The sequence below is a fragment of the Tachysurus vachellii genome, chromosome 21, assembly GCF_030014155.1.
Source record: "Tachysurus vachellii isolate PV-2020 chromosome 21, HZAU_Pvac_v1, whole genome shotgun sequence".
NCBI lineage: Eukaryota > Metazoa > Chordata > Actinopteri > Siluriformes > Bagridae > Tachysurus > Tachysurus vachellii.
The window spans coordinates 17,742,377-17,764,577 of NC_083480.1; the positions used below are offsets into that span (position 1 = coordinate 17,742,377).

The 22,201-nt window shown below is 40.7% G+C and overlaps 1 protein-coding gene across 5 annotated transcripts in view; it reads left to right on the forward strand.

Moving 5' to 3' along the window:
- Window positions 1–400: 400 nt before the first annotated feature.
- The window catches only part of LOC132837650 (NACHT, LRR and PYD domains-containing protein 12-like), a 95,449-nt gene continuing 73,648 nt past the window's right edge, over window positions 401–22,201 (forward strand). For all 5 annotated transcript variants that reach the window (XM_060857422.1, XM_060857423.1, XM_060857424.1 and 2 more), the window contains exons 1-5: window positions 401–554; window positions 1,721–1,837; window positions 9,368–9,421; window positions 9,620–11,437; window positions 12,697–12,870. In XM_060857422.1, coding sequence (XP_060713405.1) covers window positions 457–554; window positions 1,721–1,837; window positions 9,368–9,421; window positions 9,620–11,437; window positions 12,697–12,870 — 2,261 coding nt within the window. In that variant the 5' untranslated portion in view covers window positions 401–456. The remainder of the gene's footprint in view (window positions 555–1,720; window positions 1,838–9,367; window positions 9,422–9,619; window positions 11,438–12,696; window positions 12,871–22,201) is intronic.

The window sequence follows — 22,201 nt, forward strand, 5'->3', positions numbered from 1 at the left end:
CATTAAATTTTATATATTTTGTCTAAGCTTAAATAGGAAAACAGAATGTTGGCTTCTACAAAGCGACATAATAACTGTAGAAAAGGCCACTACATAGTAAATGTCCAATTTAGATGTAAACATAAGCTGCACGGCTCCAGGTTCCTCGGTTGGTCCCAGAGTTTGAGATACTGTATATGTTGATGTTTATTCTGAATATGGCCCGATGTCATTCAGAAGTTTCAGTAGGTGGCCACATTTATAAATTGTTTAACCTGCCACACTCATCATCAGCCTAAATGAAGAATACATTCTGAACCAAAAGCTTCCTAATGTGGTATTGAGTTGAGGACAAGAACAAGGTTGATGGAAAAAAACAGTTGTGAAATCTTTGCTGTGTTTTCTTCTGTATGAAGAGTTATGTGATAAAATAAAATATCTTATGTTCTGTTTGTGTTGTTCAGTATTTCCCAGGTTATGAGTTCTGTCTCTCCACTATCCAGCTGTGTCTCTATAAAGACTGTCATGGATCCTCCTCTAATATTAACAGAGGGAGACTCCTCATCTGGACACAGGTAAGATCCTCTGTATAAACAAATATCTGTATAAACAAATATCTGTGTGGAAATCAGCTTACACAGTCTGTGTATTGTAAACCTTTTTTTTACACAATTGTAACACAATTTTTTGATTATGGTAAAAGTGAAGCTCTTACTATCGTACCCAATGCTCTCTGTCCTACTTATTAGTTTAGCACTATGTCTGGGTGTGATGGCTGTCTTATAGTCTGTGAGAACCTGGATGTCTTGCCTTATGTACTGAGGGTCAGAGGTGTTAAAATCAGCAGCCTGTAAATGTGCTTCGGGTCCTTGGTTCATTGCTTCAGCTTGGTCCTGGATGCACTGTAAACTTCCTGGTCTCCAGACATTAAAGGAACATTTTGAGTCTTCAGTACGAAACAAAATTATTTATTCATCCAAGGTTTTTGTTTGGGATGTTTTAACTGTCTTAAGGGCAGTGACTCAGTCAACACAAATGTTGAAATTGTGAAAAACAGCATTTGTGTAGATGTCAGTGTGTGTATGGGAGTCCACTACACTTTGTCCACACACACACGTACACCACACACACACACACACACACACACATACGTACACACACACAAACACACACATGTACACCACACACACACACACACACGTACACCACACACAAACACACACGTACACCACACACACACACACACACACACACACACACACACACACACACACACTTGCTTTAATTACTGAGACAGACAGTGGATATTGTCTTTATTTTGGATTTAATTGGGGGATTAATTTCAGTGCATTGACTTGGTGATACAATGTTGTTGTTGTTCTTTTGGCTGCTCCCTGTTCGGTCACCACAGTGAAAAATCCAGTCTATACATATGACCTCGTACAGGATTTACACTGGTTTTACATACAGTGGTTGTGTTGGATCCCAGGTCGTGGCAGTGAGAGTGCAGGATCCTGACACTGGTCCATTAGGGGACCTCTGACTTCTTGATACAATATTCTGTTTTTTGTTTAGTTACAATGAATAAACAAAATACAAAAACTATTAACAGTATCTTATATTAATCTCATGCTAAATGACCAAATCATGTCTGTGTTTACCAGTGTCTGTTACTGTTATTGACACTGTAAACTTTTTTTTTTTAGTTCAGTTGTAGAAATTGTGTGTATTTTGTGTTCAGTGTAAAACAGGTAAAGAGACCAGACTCATCATTACCCAGCTGTGTCTCCATGAAGAGTGATATGTCTATGGATCATCCTCTTGTATTCAAAGATGGAGAGCCGTCACCTGGACACAGGTAATAATGCCTGAATTCTCTGAGCTTTGTTTTTGCTTGTCTGGTCAGCAGATTTTCAGTGTTCTCTCAGAAAACCTCTTTTAGGATGTAAACTTTCACCAACAGATCTGAGGTACTTTAAACATATAACAGTTAAATGTTGTATCAGAAAAAATATTAACCAGTCATGATCAAATATTTAAATTGAGGACTATAATAGAACTTTTTTACACAATTTTAACACATTTTTTTGATTATGGTAAAAGTGAAGCTCTTACTATCGTACCCAATGCTCTCTGTCCTACTTATTAGTTTAGCACTATGTCTGGGTGTGATGGCTGTCTTATAGTCTGTGAGAACCTGGATGTCTTGCCTTATGTACTGAGGGTCAGAGGTGTTAAAATCAGCAGCCTGTAAATGTGCTTCAGGTCCTTGATTCATTGCTTCAGCTTGGTCCTGGATGCACTGTAAACTTCCTGGTCTCCAGACATTAAAGGAACATTTTGAGTCTTCAGTACGAAACAAAATTCTTTATTCATTCAAGGTTTTTGTTTGGGATGTTTTAACTGTCTTAAGGGCAGTGACTCAGTCAACACAAATGTTGAAATTGTGAAAAACAGCATTAGTTGTTGTTGTCAGTGTGTGTTAGGGCTGGGCGATAAATTGATTTAATCGATTAACTCGAATGTGTAGTTTACATCGATTTGTTTGAATGAAAATCGGTTCTCTCTTTAACATCCGCTGACGCTCCCCTCTGGGCTCCCGTAGTTCCGAATGGGCTCAGCCCTCCCCCCGCGCGTTTGCCATAGAGATACACAAACAACATGGCAGCGATCAGGGAAGAACTCGTTCCCAAGAAAGGCACAGTGTCATCTGTCATATGGAATTGGTTCGGTTTTGCGGCGTCAGACGCAGAACACACAACACCCCGCTGCAAAGTGTGTTTAAAGTCTGTTGCTAGCAAAGGTAGCAATATATTTTATGTGTCTTTTTTCTATAAAATAAAGACAGACATCTCAGACTAACTTGACTCTTCTTTTAATAAACTTGTGCGCCCTACACACATTCTTTACATGAGGTTACATGTACCCTCTTCTCTGGCCCCCTCTACAACAGAACATACAACAATTGTTCCTATTGTCACATCCTTTCCCTTTTTTTTATTTTTTTTATTTTTTATTTATTTTTTTTTTAACACAACTCAATTTCTTGTACAAACAAAGAACATTGTTTACTTATTACTCCTGTGTAGTAATTTAACATTTTCATTTCTGACTTCACTCTGTTTTTTTTTCTTTTTTCTAACTTGTTATATAGTCTTTTAAATATAATGGTTTCCTTATTAGACGTCCTGCTTTTGTGACAACAGATGCTGGGAGGTCTGACTGTTGAGTGTTCCGCATTTGATTTTCCACAGCGCTAAGGTGTGATTGAGCATCTGCAGTTTCTGCGTGGTTTGTATTGTCAGGATCAACAGTCTCTGTTTGGTTGGAGACTCTGGGGGTCATTCCATGATCCCTTCGGAGATGTCTCCTGTTCCTTCTTATAACACCTCCAGAATCCACCTGGACACTGTAGGATCTCGAGTCGATGGGCTCCACCACTGTCCCCTTTCTCCAGATCTTATGAGGCTCAAATGGTTGTATTCTTACAGAGTCACCTTGTTTTAATGTGTCTAAGTCTTTGGCCGATCTGTTGTAGTATGTTTGTTGTCGTTGTTGATTTGTCGTCAATTCTCTCAATGAATTCTGGACCTTTGGTTGCAGGAGGCTGGGTTTCGTGGGTAGAAGTGTCTTGGTGCGACGGCTAAGCAACCTCTGTGCTATAATCCATGTGTTGGAGTGTTTCTATGATCCAGGATTGCTAGGTATGGATCCTGTCTTGATATTTGTGCTTTAAACATCAGCCTCTTGGCAGTTTTGACCGCTGATTCCGCCTTGCCATTACTCTGAGGATAGCCAGGTGATGAAGTTTTGTGTAGGAATTCCCAATGGTGACTAAACTTCTTAAACTCGTGTGACAAAAACTGTGGGCCATTATCAGAGATGACAATGTCTGGAATACCCTGACGGGCAAAGTGACCTTTCAGCTTTCTTATGACAGTAGTGGATTTAGTGTCTGGCAGATAATCAATTTCCCAAAAATTGGAGTAGTAGTCTACTGTAATTAGATAGTCCTTGTTGTCGAAAGCAAACAGGTCCGTGCCTACCTTGGCCCAAGGTCTGTCTGGCATATCATGTGGATGTAGTGTCTCCTTTTGCTGGTTGCAGTCAACTGTGCGGCAGGTGTCACATTGCTGTACATGTGATTTGATCTGCTCGTTCATGCCTTGCCAGTACACACACTCTCTGGCCCTCCTAAGGCATCCTTCCACACCTAAATGAGAGGTGTGTATTCGTAGCGTTATTTCCCTCCAAAGCTGCTTAGGGATAACAGCTCGTTCGCCCCTGAAGACAATAACATCCTGGTAGCTCAGCTCCTCCTGAAACTGGTAATAGTGGCCTATTTCTTGTGGTGTGTCAGTTTTGTTCTTCGGCCAACCTTGTAATATGGCTTTAATCAGTGTCTGCAGAGTGTTGTCCTCCTTTGTTGCAGAATGGATTAACTGAAGTCTGTCCACTGAGATCGGTAGGTGTTGTGTCATGTTAATAGTCTCTAACTCAGCTTCAACCGATCCAGTGGGCGTGCTCTCGGGCAGAAATGCTCTACTTATTTTCAATCCATCTGATGTCAGGAGGTGTCCGATGTACGAGACTTCTTTTTGTTTCAGTTTGAGCTTGTCAGCATTTAGCTTGATACCTTTCTCTCTGCACCGCGCTAAAAATGCTTTCAGTTTTTCATCATGGTCTCTCTCAGCTAATTCTTGTGTCTCTCCTTGTCCTGTAATGAGAACATCATCTGCAATGATATATATTCCTGGCAGGCCCTCTAATGCAAATGTGAGCTTCCTCTGAAAGATTTCAGGGTCCGGACTTATGCCCATGGGCATACGCAGCCATCGATATCTTCCGAATGGGGAAGAGAATGTGGTGAGAAAGCTGGACTCTTCCTCCAGCTTGACATGCCAGAATCCACTTTTAACATCACACACTGTAAACACTTTGGCTTTAGACAGTTCAGGGAGTATTTCATCTATAGTGGGTAGTGGGAAATGACTGCGCTTTAAAGCTCTGTTCAAGGGTCGTGGATCTATACATACTCTGAGTCTGCCGCTGGGCTTCTGTACGACCACCATATTACTAATCCAATTCGTACTCCTCTCTACTGGTGCAATGATTCCTCTCCTCTGAAGATCTTGAAGCTCTTCCTTCAAAGGTTTCATCATGGACAATGGAACCCTTCTTTTTGGGAGCTGTACAGGTTTTACAGTGTTGTCAATCTCAATTTTGTATTCTCCCTCTAGGCAGCCATCGCACGTGAATACATCAGCATATTCAGTTTTTATCTGCTGTACTGACCACTGGCTGGATGCAGGGTTTTCTGTTCTGACTTTGCTGTCTATTGCAAGAATGTTCTCGTAATGCACTTTGATGAGCTTCATCGCTTCACTTGCTCTCTTCCCTATTAGTGGGACAGTACAGTTGTTATCTAAAACCTGGAATTCCAGCCTGTACAGTTTGTGGTTTCTCGGGTTTCTTACTTTCACTTTGCACTTTCCTAGTGGTCTCACTTTGCTTTGGTTGTACATTACTAGCACAGTCTTTGTATCCTCCAGTTTTATATCTGGGCTCAGCAGATTAATAGGAATTACATTACAACTTGCTCCACAGTCCATTTGAAATTTCACAAGATCCTTTCCCAGAAGCATTCCTGCGTACAGCTGTGTTTGCTTTTCCTTGTCTTTCTTGTTTTTGTTTACAGTCTCTGGGTTTGCTATACCAACAGTGAGAATGTCCTCATACTCATCACTGTCCTGTTCAGTCACTTTATTTACTGACTTATGGTTTCCATGTCTCAGTTGGGCTCTACATTTAACTGCAAAGTGATTTGCCTTTCCACACTTATTACATTTCTTACCAAATGCTGGGCATTTCTGTTTGTTCATTTCATGCTCTTTACCACAGAATCTGCACCTGATCATAACGCCGGGTTGATGTCGATCTTGACGTGCTCCTTGTCTGACGGCATGTACCTCTTCTACCGCTGCACCTGATGTAATGGCTTTGCTGTTCTGCCGCGACAGCTCCGCTGCTCTGCATATACGTATGCACGTATGTAGTGTTAAATCTTTCTCACGAAGAAGTCTCTCTCTCAGTCCTTCGTTGTTAATTCCGCACACTATTCTGTCACGTATGAGTGAATCTTTGATGTCTCCAAAATTGCATGTACAGTACAGTGTATTACAGTGAAGTTATTGACTGTTTTTATAGTATTCACTTTTCGGGTTTTGCACTTTGCAGACGGTCCCTTGGAATCTGTCTCAGGTGTGTATATATAAATATACAGGAAAAATAGATTTAAATCGTAAATCGATTTTTTGTGAAAAAATCAGGGATTTTTATTTTAGGCCATATCGCACAGCCCTAGTGTGTGTATGGGAGTCCACTACACTTTGTCCACACACACACACTTACACCACACACACGTACACCACACACAAACACACACACACACACATACACACACAAACACATGTACACCACACACACACACACACACACGTACACCACACACAAACACACACACACACACTTGCTTTAATTACTGAGACAGACAGTGGATATTGTCTTTATTTTGGATTTAATTGGGGATTAATTTCAGTGCATTGACTTGGTGATACAATGTTGTTGTTGTTCTTTTGGCTGCTCCCTGTTCGGGTCACCACAGTGAAAAATCCAGTCTATACATTTGACCTGGCACAGGATTTACACTAGTATTACGCTCAGTGGCTGTGTTGGATCCCAGGCCGTAGCAGTGAGAGTGCAGGATCCTGCCACTGGTCCATTAGGGGACCTCTGACTTCTTGATACAATATTCTGTTTTTTGTTTAGTTACAATGAATAAACAAAATACAAAAACTATTAACAGTATCTTATATTAATCTCATGCTAAATGACCAAATCATGTCTGTGTTTACCAGTGTCTGTTACTGTTATTGACACTGTAAACTTTTTTTTTAATTCAGTTGTAGAAATTGTGTGTATTTTGTGTTCAGTGTAAAACAGGTAAAGAGACCAGACTCCCCATTACCCAGCTCCATGAAGAGTGATATGTCTATGGATCATCCTCTTGTATTCAAAGATTTAGAGCCGTCGCCTGAATTCTCTGAGCTTTGTTTTTGCTTGTCTGGTCAGCAGATTTTCAGTGTTCTCTCAGAAAACCTCTTTTAGGATGTAAACTTTCACCAACAGATCTGAGGTACTTTAAACATATAACAGTTAAATGTTGTATCAGAAAAAAATAATAACCAGTCATGATCAAATATTCAAATTCATTCATTCATTCATTCATTTTCTACCGCTTATCCGAACTACCTCGGGTCACGGGGAGCCTGTGCCTATCTCAGGCGTCATCGGGCATCAAGGCAGGATACACCCTGGACGGAGTGCCAACCCATCGCAGGGCAAATATTCAAATTGAGGACTATAATAGAACTTTTTTTACACAATTTCAACACACTTTTTTTTGTTTGATTATGGAAAAAGGGAAGCTCTTACTATCGTACCCAATGCTCTCTGTCTTACTTATTAGTTTAGCAATATGTCTGGGTGTGATGGCTGTCTTATAGTCTGTGAGAACCTGGATGTCTTGCAGGGTTTCCCGCAGAAAATTTGTTAGTTAAGGCGGTAGGGTTGGTAGGGTGGGTCAGGGGGCGGGGCTTCTTTGTGAGATAGACCACAGACTCTGTACTGTGTTTAACAATTATTAAAAACAGGCACGTGCAACCTAGCTAGCAGGTTAAGAACTCAAACAACAAAATCACCAGCTAACTTACTTTAAATTTGCAAGAACTACTGTATAGACTAATACAATAACAGGCTTAAATAAACCCAAAACATAAGTCCACTTACAGTTCTCACGGACACACATTTCATCAACTGGCTAGTTATCTTTCAGACAGTGACGGACCACGTCTTTCTCTCATTTCGGCCGTGTGGCGCGCGTGCCTGCTTGTAGTGTGAATGCTCTTGACGGCCTTTTGTACAGCGGATTTTTTTTTTGGACAACCTAGTTAAGGCGGTAGTTTCCCAGCTTAGGCGGGCTGCCCGAACTGAAAAGTGCTGCAGGAAACCCTGGTCTTGCCTTATGTACTGAGGGTTAGAGGTGTTAAAATCAGCAGCCTGTAAATGTGCTTCGGGACCTTGGTTTATTGCTTCAGCTTGGTCCTGGATGCACTGTAAACTTCCTGGTCTCTAGACACAAAAGCAGCATCTCATGACTTCAGTTGAAGTCAGAATTCTTTATTCATCCAAGGCTGAATAACATATTTGAATAGGTTTTAACTGAATTCTGGGCAGTGATTCAGTCAACACATCTGATGTTATGGTGAAAATCAGCTTTCGTGCAGATTATAAATTACTCTATTAAGTATATTTTATCTTTTTCTTATTTCTGTCCACTAAATTGATTAAATGAGCAGCATTCCAAGAATATTTATATTACATCAGTAGTTTGTTACACTGAAACATTTACTTCAGTAGAGTTAGAAACATCATCATCAGACATGGCAAACAATATGGATTTGATGAATGTAACTCGTGACTTAAAATAAGAAATTTTATCAGATGAAGATAAAAAGAAAAATAGAAGCTATTTCACCTGAAGCACCAGTGCTGTAATGTGAGTGTAGATCCTTATTTCCACTAACTGAGAAAAAACAATTTCTCAATATTAATTTCCTCTTTATAGAACTGTTGTATTTTTAATTGTAAAAATGCTGTGAATTCCTACAACTGAATCACATCCGTACTGATATTCAGTATAAACACACTCATTCATTCAGTCTGATTTAAATAAAGAGACTCTCCACCAAACTGTATTGTGAAGAGCTGGACACCGAGCATCTGAAAGCACCGACTCCTCATAGATAAACCATTGTAGGTAAAAAATACAACAGTTAATTTTTATCTTGTGATGAGTGTCCTTAATTATATTTAAGTGACACTCACATACCTTTATTAAATGTGTCTGAAAAATAATCATTAGCATTTGTGTAGACAAAATATATGGTGATTAAAATAAAAACTAGTGTTGAAATAATATGATAAGACAAAGTTCAAAATATTGGATTAGAACCAAACAATGAGTTTATGTTGTGTGTCTTCAGACTGAGTAACAATGTTGTGTGTAATTATTTATCTGATGAATAGGAACATGACCGTGAGCATGTGTGCTGGGAATCGTTTATGGTGGTCATGTTTGACGGCACAATTACATTGATTTTTTGTCTATTTTTTACTCACCAAATGAAAAAGGCTCAGGTTTTGGGATCAAAACATTTGCTTGAAATATAAAAAAAAAACACTTCAGTTTTAACTCAAACAATTTTGTTTTTATTTATTTTAATATTCAAGAAAATAAAAATATCAATTAATTCTGGGTTGCACACAGTGTCCTGCAGATGGGTGGAAACAGAAAGGACAAGAAGATCGTCACAGATCCAGGGTAAGATCCTGACCGTCCTCATGACCATGACAGTCACATTCTGGTTTTGTGCTTCTCTCCATTCACTTTATGTTGTTCTAATCAAACTGGATTTTTTAAACAAATGAGATTATCTAAAGCTTTAACTGTAGTTTGGAATGAAACAAGATCGTGTGATTGAGGTCTCTCCAAATTTCTTTCCCCACCATCAAATTACAGGTGTGAACCTTCATATGCTGGAACAGATGTTCAGGAAAAATGCAAATTAAAACTGATAAAGAAATTTCAGCACATGAGCGAGGTGATAACAGACCAGGGAAACCCAACACTGCTCAATGAGATCTACACAGAGCTCTACATCACAGAAGGAGACAGTGGAAAAGTCAATAATGAACATGAGGTGAGACAGATTGAGGCAGCATCCAGGAGAGCAGCTACAGAGGAAACACCAATCAAATGTAGTGACATCTTTAAGCCTTTACCTGAAGAAGACAAACCCATCAGGAGCGTTCTGACAAAGGGAGTCGCTGGCATTGGAAAAACAGTCTGTGTGCAGAAATTCATTCTAGACTGGGCTGAAGGGGAAACAAATCAGGATGTTCATCTCATATTTCCACTTCCTTTCAGAGAGCTCAATCTGATGAAGGATAAACTACTGAGTCTGATGGAGCTTCTTCATTTCTATATTAAGGAGATAAAAGAAACAAACATTTCCAGCCTGCACAAATTTCTGTTTATTTTTGATGGTTTGGATGAGTGTCGTTTCCCTCTGGATTTCCAGAACACAGTGAGAGTGTGTGATGTAACTGAACCAGCATCAGTGGATGTGCTGCTGATTAACCTGATCAAAGGGAATCTACTTCCCTCTGCTCTCGTCTGGATCACCTCCAGACCTGCAGCAGCTGATCAAATCCCCTCTGAGTCTTTTAATCGAGTCACCGAGGTACGAGGGTTCAATGACCCACAGAAGGAGGAATATTTCAGGAAGAGGATCAGAGATCAGAGCCTGAGCAACAGAATCATCACACACCTGAAGTCATTAAGAAGCCTCTACATCATGTGCCACATCCCGGTCTTCTGCTGGATTTCAGCCACTGTTCTAGAGAGACTGTTGGGTAAAGCAGAGAGTGGAGAGATCCCCAAAACTCTGACTCAAATGTACACACACTTCCTCATCATTCAGACAAACATCATCAAGAAAAAGTACACAGAGAGCAGAGAGACAGATAATGAAATGGTCCTGAAACTGGGTAAACTGGCATTTCAGCAGCTGATGAAAGGCAACCTGATCTTCTATGAGGAAGACCTGATGGAGTGTGGCATCGATGTGACAGAAGCATCAGTGTATTCAGGTGTGTGTACACAGATCTTCAGAGAGGAGTTTGGGCTTCACCAGAGTAAAGTGTACTGCTTTGTTCATCTGAGCATTCAGGAGCACCTCGCAGCTCTGTATGTGCACCTGACCTTCATGAATGAAAAGAAAAATGTTCTTCAGTGTTATTCAGCATTATATAGTCAACAGAGTCTGTTGTCTAAGATTTGGGCACCTTTTAAAAAAGTTCCAATCTCAGATGTACACAAGAGTGCAGTAGATCAGGCTTTACAGAGTGAAAATGGACATCTGGATCTTTTCCTTCGCTTTCTTCTGGGTCTCTCACTGGAGTCCAATCAGATCCTCTTACAAACCAGACACGGAAACAAAAGAAGTATCTCCTACAGTAAGCAGGAAACAGTTCATTACATCAAGGAGAAGATCAGAGAGAATCCCTCCACAGAGAAATCCATCAATCTGTTCCACTGTCTAAATGAACTGGAAGATCATTCTCTAGTTGAGGAAATCCAACACTACATACAGTCTGGAAATTTACAACATACTGAACTTTCTCCTTCTCAGTGGTCAGCTGTGGTGTTTGTGTTACTGACATCAGTGCAGGAACAGGATGTGTTTGTCCTGAAGAAATATATTAACAAACACTGTACATCAGATGAGGTTCTTCTGAAGCTCCTGCCTGTGGTTGCAGCCTCCAGAAAAGCTGAGTAAGTAATAATAAATAAACTGTTACAAGAACTTACAGACCATAAAAGATAACATAAGTGATGTATATTTACTATGTGGCCAAAAGTATGTGCACTCCTGACCATCACACCCCTATGTGCTTGTTTAATGTCTCATTAAAGATTTATTCCAGATTAATGTTTATATAGTATAACACTTTTAACAATGGACTTTGTCAGAGAGCAGCTTAGTTTATATCTGTGGATTTATCCCTAATGAACAAGAGTCAGTGGTGGAGTTCTTCCACTCGAGATCTTCGACTCAATTATGTGCTTTTACTGTGTAGTGACAGTTTAGGGAAGAATAACAAATGGGTGTGATGGTCAGGTGTCCATATACTTCTGATTATATAGTGTACGTTGTATATGAAATAAAATAAAGTGTTTCATGGAGAACGGTGTTGTGATTCAGTCCAACATGCAGCAGTGAAACTTAAATGATCAAAATTTATCCTATTCTTATTATAAATATAATATTTTTTTATTATTATTATATCATTGTTCCTGTAATAGGAAAATAATTTGTCCATCAGACAAGTTTCTGTTGTCACTGATCTTGTAACTGCACCAGCTGCTTTTTCTCTTTTGATAAGACAAAAAATCTTCAGCTTGTCCTGTCACAGAGAAAAGACAAAGTTTTCCACAAACATAAATGTTCCCTCTGACTGGAACAAAGCACTGACACTGAAGGTTTATCACATTTAAATGTTGAATAAATGTCTCCTTACAAATATCTAAACAGTCACTGTATCACTCCACTTGTCTGTGTTCATGACATTACATTTCTTGTGATAGTTTATAATAGACACTAAAATCATTACTACAGTGGAGTTAGTGACATCATCAGTGGACATGGCAAGCAATTCATGAGTATAGCTTTTGACTTAAAATATTAAAGTTCATTAGATGAAGATGAAAATGAAGAAGTGAAGCCAATTTCACTAAAACCTTTAATGGGAATGTACAAATCACTGTGGACCCCAATGAGCAGCCATATTATTCAGTATAGTGACACTTTCACAAAGTTCCTCACTTGAAAATAATAAGACAAAAAAGCACAAAACATATTACATTAAACCAGAAGGTGTAAAGTTCTCTAATGAAAAAACTTACTGAATATTCCAAAGCGCTGACACTGGAGACTCCTTATAAATCTATAAATCTTTATGTTTATTTTAGAATCATGAGAACATGTGATGTTGTACACTGTTATTGCATCATGTATTTGTTCTTTCCTTTAGGTTGAATAATTGTGGTCTAAATAAGAAAAGTTGTGCAGTTTTGGCCTCAGTGCTCAGCTCTGAATCCTCAAATCTGAGAGAACTGAATCTGACTGGGAATAAACTCAGAGTCTCAGGAGTGAAGAGTCTCTCTGCTGGACTGGAGAATCCTCACTGTAAACTGGAGACACTGAGGTAAGATCATCTCTCTGAGAGTCACATGACCTGATCCTCAGTAAGACACAGTTATTACTTGCTACTGAGCTTTGAATTGTACATAACAGAGAGAGAAAGACTTTGACTTTTAATGCACAAGATATTTGTATATTCACAAATTTATACACAACACCAGTCAAATCTAAATTCAATTAAAATTTATTTGTATAGCGCTTTTTACAATTGACATTGTCTCAAAGCAGCTTTACAGAACATAAACATAGAACAAAAGGCTATTATAAAGAATAATATAAAGATTAATATAATACAAAATTCAAGATCAATATTAGATATATTTAAATGTGTTTGTAAGACACATTCTCTAATAGTTTCACTGCAGACTGATTAATCTGATTATATATATTTATGGGAGTATCTGTGAATCACAACGGTCACATTTTCCTCAAGAAACATCGTAAACCAGACCCAGATGCGGGATACACCTCCATACCTCCAAACTGAGTGAAGTTTCATTTTATTTTCCACAAAATTCCTCTTATGGATCAATAAAGTACACCTATAATGGCGTTTTAAAAGTTTTGAAATAATTATCTATATTTCTACAGTAATATGAACTAAAACATCATAAGATTTTTACACAAGTACTAAAAGTAGATATTAACAGAATCCACTTAAATGTTGAGAAAAAATATATATATATATATATATATATATATATATATATATATATTATATATATATATATATATATATATATATATATATATATATATATATATATATATATAATTGGTTATTTATTTATTGAGAAAAATGATCTAGTATTAAATACAGTATCTGACAGAAGTGTGTAAACCACTCACATTTTTGTAAATATTTTATTATATCTTTTCATCTGACAACACTGAAGAAATGACACTGTGCTCCAATGTAAAGTAGGAAGTGTACAGCATGTATAACCATGTAAATTTGCTGTCCCCTCAAAATAACTCAACACACAACCATTAATGTGTTGCTTCTGGCTTTGCTACTGTTTTTACTCTCTTGCTTACTGCTCTACACTTTGCTCCCTGATTATGTATTTTTCTCAAATTTTTCTAAGATTTTAACTTTAGCAGATCAGCACAGTGCTCAAATAACACATTTTTGGCACAAACACTAAACTAAATACTTCGGAACTGGAATTATACTACAAAAAAAGAGACTCTTTGCCTCCCACTGCCAGCAGATTACATTCCTGGAGATGGGAAAACACAGCTGCCTAATTTCAACAGACAAGAAGTATAATGACGGTTCTGGAATCTACTTGCTGCATGAACTGCCACAGACTTGGCCCTTAACCCTCAATTGCTCAGTTGTATAAAAATGAGATAATGTAAGTCGCTCTGGATAAGGGCGTCTGCCAAATGCTGTAAATGTAAATGTATACAAAGGATTGTGGTTCTTGAAACAAAGTTACTTGCTGGACTTCCAAAACAGGCAGAACACACAGCAGATCTTCATCACGGACCCCCTCAGCGTACAGCCGGTGAGTCCTGTGAACCTAGTGAATCTCAACAGTTTATAAGTCTAGAGGAACAAGCCAAAACTGATCGACACACTAATCAATGGCACAAAGAGGGAGCGAGACCCAAAAGTACTCAAGATATCAGATTGTCATGAGTATCTCGTATTGCTGCGGTACATCCTCTACCCCAGATATGGCTATGAAAAGGCTTGCAAAAGCTGGTGTTTTACAACCTCCTATACACCTTGAGAACAGATCTGAAGCATTAATGAATGTGGGTGAGGAATCCCCAAATGTGATTGTACATTGATCATATCAGCCAGCTAACAGGAGCTCAAGGTTGAGCAGACAGCGGCATTCAGCTCAGAGTGCAGCCGAGTGAGGAATCTAATAGTGTGTGACTATTATCAGAAAGACCAGTAGCAGGACTACAACTACATGCTGCTTTCCTCAAGCAACCGTATGGATGATATCAAGGGACTTCGGAACATTCTAATGAAACACAAGACCAAATCATCATCCATGTGGGGAGGAATGATATTCAGAAAGAGCAGTCAGAGCTCCCGAAGACTGATTTCAGTGAACTCATCAAAACCCTTTGAAGACTTGAGGTTCAGTCATTCATCACTGGACCACTCCCAGCAAGAGGAAGTAACATGTTTTCATGGTTGCTTGGGCTAAATACCTGGCTACAAAGAACCTGCAGTACAGAGTATGAAAAGACAATGTAGAAAAGCTTTGTGAGCGGATGTGACAGAAGACAAAACTTGAAATTCACTATAGCATCTGTAAAGACAGCCTTCATGCTTTCAATGTGGAACTCGTCACAGCAAGACAAAAGTTTTATTCAAACCTTATAAACAGTAACCTAAAAAACTCTTTTTGCTACTGTTGAGAGACTAACAAACCCCCCAAGTCAGATTCTCAGTGAAATGTTCTCCGACAGTAAATGCAATGAGTTTGCCTCCTTTTTTGAGAAGATCAATAATATCAGAAATGTGATTAGCACAGCCTCAAGTTATGCAGAGGTCAGACAGATTCGACCGCAATTGCAAAAAGAATCACTAAGTCTGTTTTTGAAGCAATTGATAGCAAAACTTTGGAAGAAATAGTGCAGCACAAATCCTCAATCATGCTGTCGTGACACACTTCCCACATCTTTTTTCAAAAGTGTGTTTAACTGTTTAGAGCAGATCTCTTAGAAGTGGTAAACACCACACTTCTTTCTGGGACATTTCCAAACTCCCTGAAAACCGCAGTTGTTAAGCCCCTTCTGAAAAAGTGCAATCTTAATAACACCATATTGAGTTAGCAACTATAGACCAATATCAAATCTTCCTTTTATAGGCAAGATTAATGAAAAGGTAGTTTTTTATCAGTTGAACAACTACTTAAATTCAAATGGATACCTGGACATTTTTTAATCTGGTTTCAGACCGCATCACAGCATAGAGACAGCACTAACATTTACATTATTATAATAAATGATATTCACCAAAATTTCTGATTCTGGCAAAATATTAGTGCTGGTACTACTAGATCTTTGTGCTGCGTTTGATACTGTCGATCATAACATTCTTCTAGACCAGTGTTACTGATTGCGCGGCTCGCGAGCCTCCTGCGGCTCGCCAAGCTTTAATATGCAGCTTGCATGGCAGTAAATAATACAATGATATGATCATGTGGTTAAAATTTATTTTTCATTTAAATAACATTAAAAACAATCAGGGAAGCATAGAAAAAGGAATGTGCTCTATTACAAATAATATATTTATATATATTATTTGACTCATCACTGACTCACTGCGTTCTGCCCAATAGCCAGTTTTTGGTGGCCTGCCAGAAGCTAGTTTGTGTTTCATGCTAGTTAACAACTTGTGTTTACTGTACAAACGGACTAAAAAATGGATCGATTTCTTATCAAACAATCCCGCGCACAAAATGAACAGCAACAAAGCAATGTGACAGTGACAAAAGAGGTAACTGATGGGGAGCATGCATCATCCGCAACTCGAGAGGAAGACGGAGACGGAGGTTGTGGAGAGTCCGCGCCTGCTAAAAAAAGAAAGGTACGAGTCATACAAGATGAGAATAGAAAATTTCAAGAAAAGGGGACAGATGAATTTTTATTTGTCCTTCACGGATGGAACCCTTTGTCTTTATTATCATTAAGAGAAATCATCTTGTCTCAGTTACCAATTTGCATAATAAAGAATGATTTTTAAGTAATTATTGTATTGCAATATTGTACATTGTATTTAAGAAGATAAGCTATTTAAGACTGAATAACTTGGCATACTTTGCGGTGGCTCTCCTATTGACTTTGTCCTATCAGTGTGGCTCACATGAAAAAAATAGTGAAGACCACTTGTGGTAGAGCGGCCTTATGGGTTCGCCTTCTACCCAAATGATGGCAATACTCGCTGTGATGTTAAAGTGGTGTTTATTTACAATGTGCTCAAGTGCAAAGTCCAAAATATTTACAACTCCCCAGAAAAGTGGAAAAATAAAGAAAACTATGTACAAGCATACAGCACCTACAATTGTGCATTTACTTGACTAGCTTCCAATTCCAAAACTCCACTTCACACTCCTACCACTCCCACACCGAACTGAAGTGGGAGACTGGTTTTTAAAGGGTAAACCCCTCCCCCTGGACTCAACCATTTCTCCCAGAGGGGTCGGAATCTTTACCCAGCCATAGAAAGGAGTTATAACATTATATATAAATAATAAACATAATAACAATAGTAATAACAATACTAACAGCAATAATGAGAACGATACCAATAATAACAACAATAATAATAATAGTAATCGCAAACAAAAATGTTCCATCAAAATAAACTCGCCGACTTCCGGTTTTACTGCGCGTGTGCGGCGCAGCGCTGGCGCTTTAAAGCCAGCCGCTATCCAGTGCTCCGGTTGGCTGCTGTCCAAACCCACCCGGAAGACCGACGCAACAAACAGGCGAGTTTCTAAAACTTAACCCCAGAAAAGGAAACCCATACATAGATATTTAAAGACAAATAAAGAATTACAAAGTCCTTGTGTGTGTGTGTGTGCTTATTGTCCGGAATGAAAGAATGAAGTGAGTGTGTGTGCAGCATGTATGCGAGCGAGCGGCGTGCTAACTGGCGTGTGTGTGCACCCACAGCACTGTAGCGAGAAATGGAGGAGAAGTGAATGTGTAGTGGGGTATGTAGCGCCTTGCTGACGAAAGGGACAGTTCACTCTGTCACATCACCTTCCCCCTCTCCAAGCCGCGAGCTGGCTGGGTGGCGAGACAGGTAGTCAGCAGTCAGGTTCTGTTTCCCTGGACGATGTCTGACCCTGAAGTGGTATGGCTGCAAGGAGAGGCATTACCACCTGGTCACCCGAGCATTGTGGTCCTTCATGGTGTGGATTCAGGTTAAGGCTCTGTGGTCAGTTTCCAGGGTGAATTCCCTTCCTAGCAGGTAATACTTCAGGCTCTCCAGGGCCCATTTGATTGCCAGGCATTCTCTCTCAATGGTGGAATACCGGGTTTCACGTGGCAGCAGTTTCCGACTCAGGAAGGCAACTGGTCTCTCGTTGCCTTCCTCACCCTGGGTCAAGACTGCTCCAACTCCCACCGAAGATGCATCAACCTGGACGGTGAACCGCTTTGTGAAGTCTGGACTGCATAAGACAGGCTCTGCACACATTGTTTCCTTCAGCGTGTCTCACAGTCTTCAGTCCACCGTATTGGGTTCTTCACTGCCTTCCCCAGCAGGTTGCTCAGCGGTACTGCGGTGGTGGAGAAATTTGGGATGAACCGCCGGTACCATCCCACCAGTCCTAAGAAGGACCTGACCTTCCTCTTAGTTGTAGGCCTTGGGCTGTTGCGAATGGCCTCCACTTTGTACACTTGGGGCCTTAGCTCTCCCTCACCCAACCGGTAACCCAGGTAGTCTGCCTCAGCCTTGGCCCAAGCACATTTGGCCACGATCAGGGTCAGGCCTGCCTCCTGGATCCTCCTCAGGGTCTCTTCCAGGTGGCTTAGGTGATCAGCCCAGGTCTCGCTGTGGACCACCACATCGTCCAAATACGCGGCCGACCACTCTTCCCTGCCCTGCAGCACCCGGTCCATCAACCTCTGGAACGTTGATGGTGCCCCGTGCAGGCCAAAGGGAAGAACTGTGAACTGGTACAATCCTAGTGGGGTCCTGAACGCTGTGTAAGGCCTGGATGTCTTCTCCAGAGGAACCTGCCAGTAGCCTTTACACAGGTCTAGTGTCGTCACATATTTGGCTCTCCCGATCTTTTCCAGCAGATCGTCAATGCGTGGCATCGGGTATGCGTCGAATAATGGGATTGGGAGTTTAATCGACGGAAATCAATGCAGATGCGGAGGGTGTTGTCCTTCTTCGGTACGATGACCACCGGACTACTCCATTCACTACTTGATGGCTCAATTACTCCCATCTCCAGCATAGTCCTGACTTCTGCCTTCAGTGGGGCCACCAGCCTCTCGGGTACCCGATACGGTCTCTGTCGAGATGGAGTTGTATCAGTCAGGCGGATCTTGTGGTGAATCAGGTCGGTCCGTCCAGGCCTCAGACGAAATAACGCGGGGTATCGCCCAAAGAGCGTTTGCAGCTCAGCCTGTTTGGGTGCCTCTAGATGTCCAAGGCCTACCTCTGCTGGCTGGGCCTGCTCGCTAGCTTTTGGTTCCGGGTGATCCTCCTCCTGATCCTCCTCCACCTTTTGGATGAGCAGTACCGGTTCAGCCTTTTCGCTGGGAAGCTCTTTCCACTCTTTCAGCAGGTTAATGTGGTAGGTCTGTGTCGCTTTGCCTTTGTCCGGGTGATGGATCTCATAAGTTGTCTGCCCCATCCTCCGTACAACACTGAAGGGTCCCTGCCACTTCATAAGGAGCTTGCTCGTGGATGTTGGCAGCAACAACAGCACCTTTTGACCTGGTCGTAGCTCTCTGGAACGGGCTTGCTGGTCATACCCTGTTTTCTGTGCCTTTTGGAGCTTCTCCTCTGCCAGCTTCCTGTAGTTCTCCAGTCGATCCCTCATCTCCAGGATATACTGGACTATGCCCTTTTCCGCTTTCTTTTCTGAACAAGGGTCCTCCCAGCTTTTCCGGAGGAGATCCAGAGGTCCTTGGACCTGCCAACCGTACAGTAGCTCGAAAGGTGAGAAGCCAGTCGATGCTTGTGGCACCTCCCGGTAGGCAAACAGCAAGAAGGGTAGCCATTTATCCCAGTCCCTTCCAGTTTCCGACACAAATTTCCGCAGCATGCTTTTGAGTGTTTTATTGAAGCGTTCCACCAGTCCATCTGTCTGTGGGTGATATGGGGTGGTCTTAATAGCGGTGATACCCAGCTGTCGGTGTAACTGTCTCATCAGCTTTGAGGTGAAGTTGGTCCCTTGGTCCGTGAGTATTTCTTCTGGGATTCCAACCCGAGAGAACAGCTGAATGAGAGCATTCATTCTAGACCATAGGTCACTAACAGGCAGACCACGGTCCGGGTCCGGACCCAGAAGCTGCCCAATATGGACCCGGACCTACAGCCAAAACAAAAGGTTAAGATTTAAAACTTGACGAAGCGCTTCTATTTTAACCGGCACAGCTTTTGCAATCTTTACGGTAGTGGTAGTGGAAACGAACAGACCAATTGCATGAGAGTTAAACCATCCCACGTGATACCACTCAGCCAATCAAGTCTGTGCATTCCTGAAGTAAACCCTGCAACTCAACAGTGCAAGACAAATATGAGAGAATTAGAGTAAAGTTACACGTGAAAGAAAGATAGCGATACATGTAGAAAACAAAGGGAGAGAAACAGACGAGTGAGACGGAGAAAGGGAGAGAAACAGACGAGTGAGACGGAGAAAGGGAGAGAAACAGACGAGTGAGACGGAGAAAGGGAGAGAAACAGATGAGTGAGACGGAGAAAGGGAGAGAAACAGACGAGTGAGACGGAGAAAGGGAGAGAAACAGACGAGTGAGACGGAGAAAGGGAGAGAAACAGACGAGTGAGACGGAGAAAGGGAGAGAAACAGACGAGTGAGACGGAGAAAGGGAGAGAAACAGACGAGTGAGACGAGTGATTCTGAAGACAGACCTCAGTTTCAGTAGTCATGTCAAAGCAGTAACTAAATCCGTACTATCATCTCAAAATCATTGCAAGAATTAGATGTTTTGTTTAAAGGCAAGACTTGGAGAAACTTGTCCATGCCTTTATCACAAGCAGGGTGGACTATTGTACTGGTCTCCTCACCAGCCTTCCAGAAGACCATTAGACAGCTGCAGCTCATTAAGAAAGCTGCTGCCAGGGTTCTGACTAGAACCAGAAAATCAGAGCATATCACACCAGTCCTCAGGTCCTTACACTGGCTTCCAGTTATATTTAGAAGATATTTAAAGTTGTTTATAATTCACTCTAAATTCACCTAAATTCACTGAATATAAACCAAACGGACCACTCAGATCATTAGGATCGAGTCAGTTAGAAATACCAAGGATTCACACCAAGCAAGGGGAATATGCTTTTAGCTATTATGCTGCCTGCAGTTGGAATCAGCTTCCAGAAGAGATCAGATGTGCTAAAACAATCGCCACATTTAAATCTAGACCCAAAGCTCATCTGTTCAGCTGCACTATGTGGAATCCTTTCCTTTTTTAATTGTTTTAATTTTATTTGAAATCATTTTAAAAGTTTTTAAATTTCTTGTTTTATTGCTGTGATTGTTATTTTATGGTTGTTTTACTTTCTTTTATGTAAAGCACTTTGAATTACCATTGTGTGTGAAATGTGCTATATAAATAAACTTGTCTTGCCTAATGGCTAAACCGCTGACCACAAAAGTGAGTACAACATTGAAAATGTACAAATTGGGCCCAAATTGGAGATCACCAGCGCATCACAGGTTGCCACTGGAGTCCTCTTCCACTCCTCCATGACGACATCACGGAGCTGGTGGAGGTTAGAGACCTTGCGCACTGCCACCTTCTGTTTGAGGATTCCCCACACATGCTCAATAGGGTTGAGATGGAGACATGCTTGGTCAGTCCATCACCTTTACCCTCAGCATCTTTAGCAAGGCAGTGGTCATCTTGGAGGTGTGTTTCAAGTCAAGTCAAGCCAAGTTTATTTATAAAGCACTTTTTTTTAAACAACAAGTGTTTGTCAAAGTGCTGTACATACAGAAAATACACATGGTTTATTAATACTAACACACAAATAAAAGAAAAAATACACAATAAAGACAATAAAAGAAAGCAAGCAGCTCTCACATGGCATCGTATGCCAGACTGTAAAAATAAGTTTTTAGGGCAGATTTAAAGACCTCAAGTGTTTGAGCCTGTCTAATATAGAGAGGCAAACTGTTCCAGAGCTTTGGGGCCGCACCTGTAAAGGCTCAGTCCCCCCTGCTCTTCAGTTTCACTCTTGGAACAGCTAAGAGCAAATGGTCAGCAGACCTTAGTGCTCTTGACGGAGCGTACAGATAAATCAAATCTGATAAGTAACTTGGCGCTGAGCCATTAAGAGATTTAAAAACAAGCACCAATATTTTAAAATGAATCCAATAATGGACAGGAAGCCAGTGAAGAGACGCGAGAATGGGAGAGATATGTTCCCGCTTTCGTGTGCCGTCAATAGGCGAGCTGCCGCATTCTGGACCATTTGCAGTCTGGAGAGAGAGGCCTGATTAATACCTAAATAAAGGCTGTTACAATAATCAAGGCGACTTGAGATAAAAATATGCACAACTCTCTGAAAGTCCTTAGAGCACAGGAAAGGTTTTACCTTGGTGAGTTGTCTCAATTGGAAGAAACATGATTTAACTACTAAATTAATCTGTTTA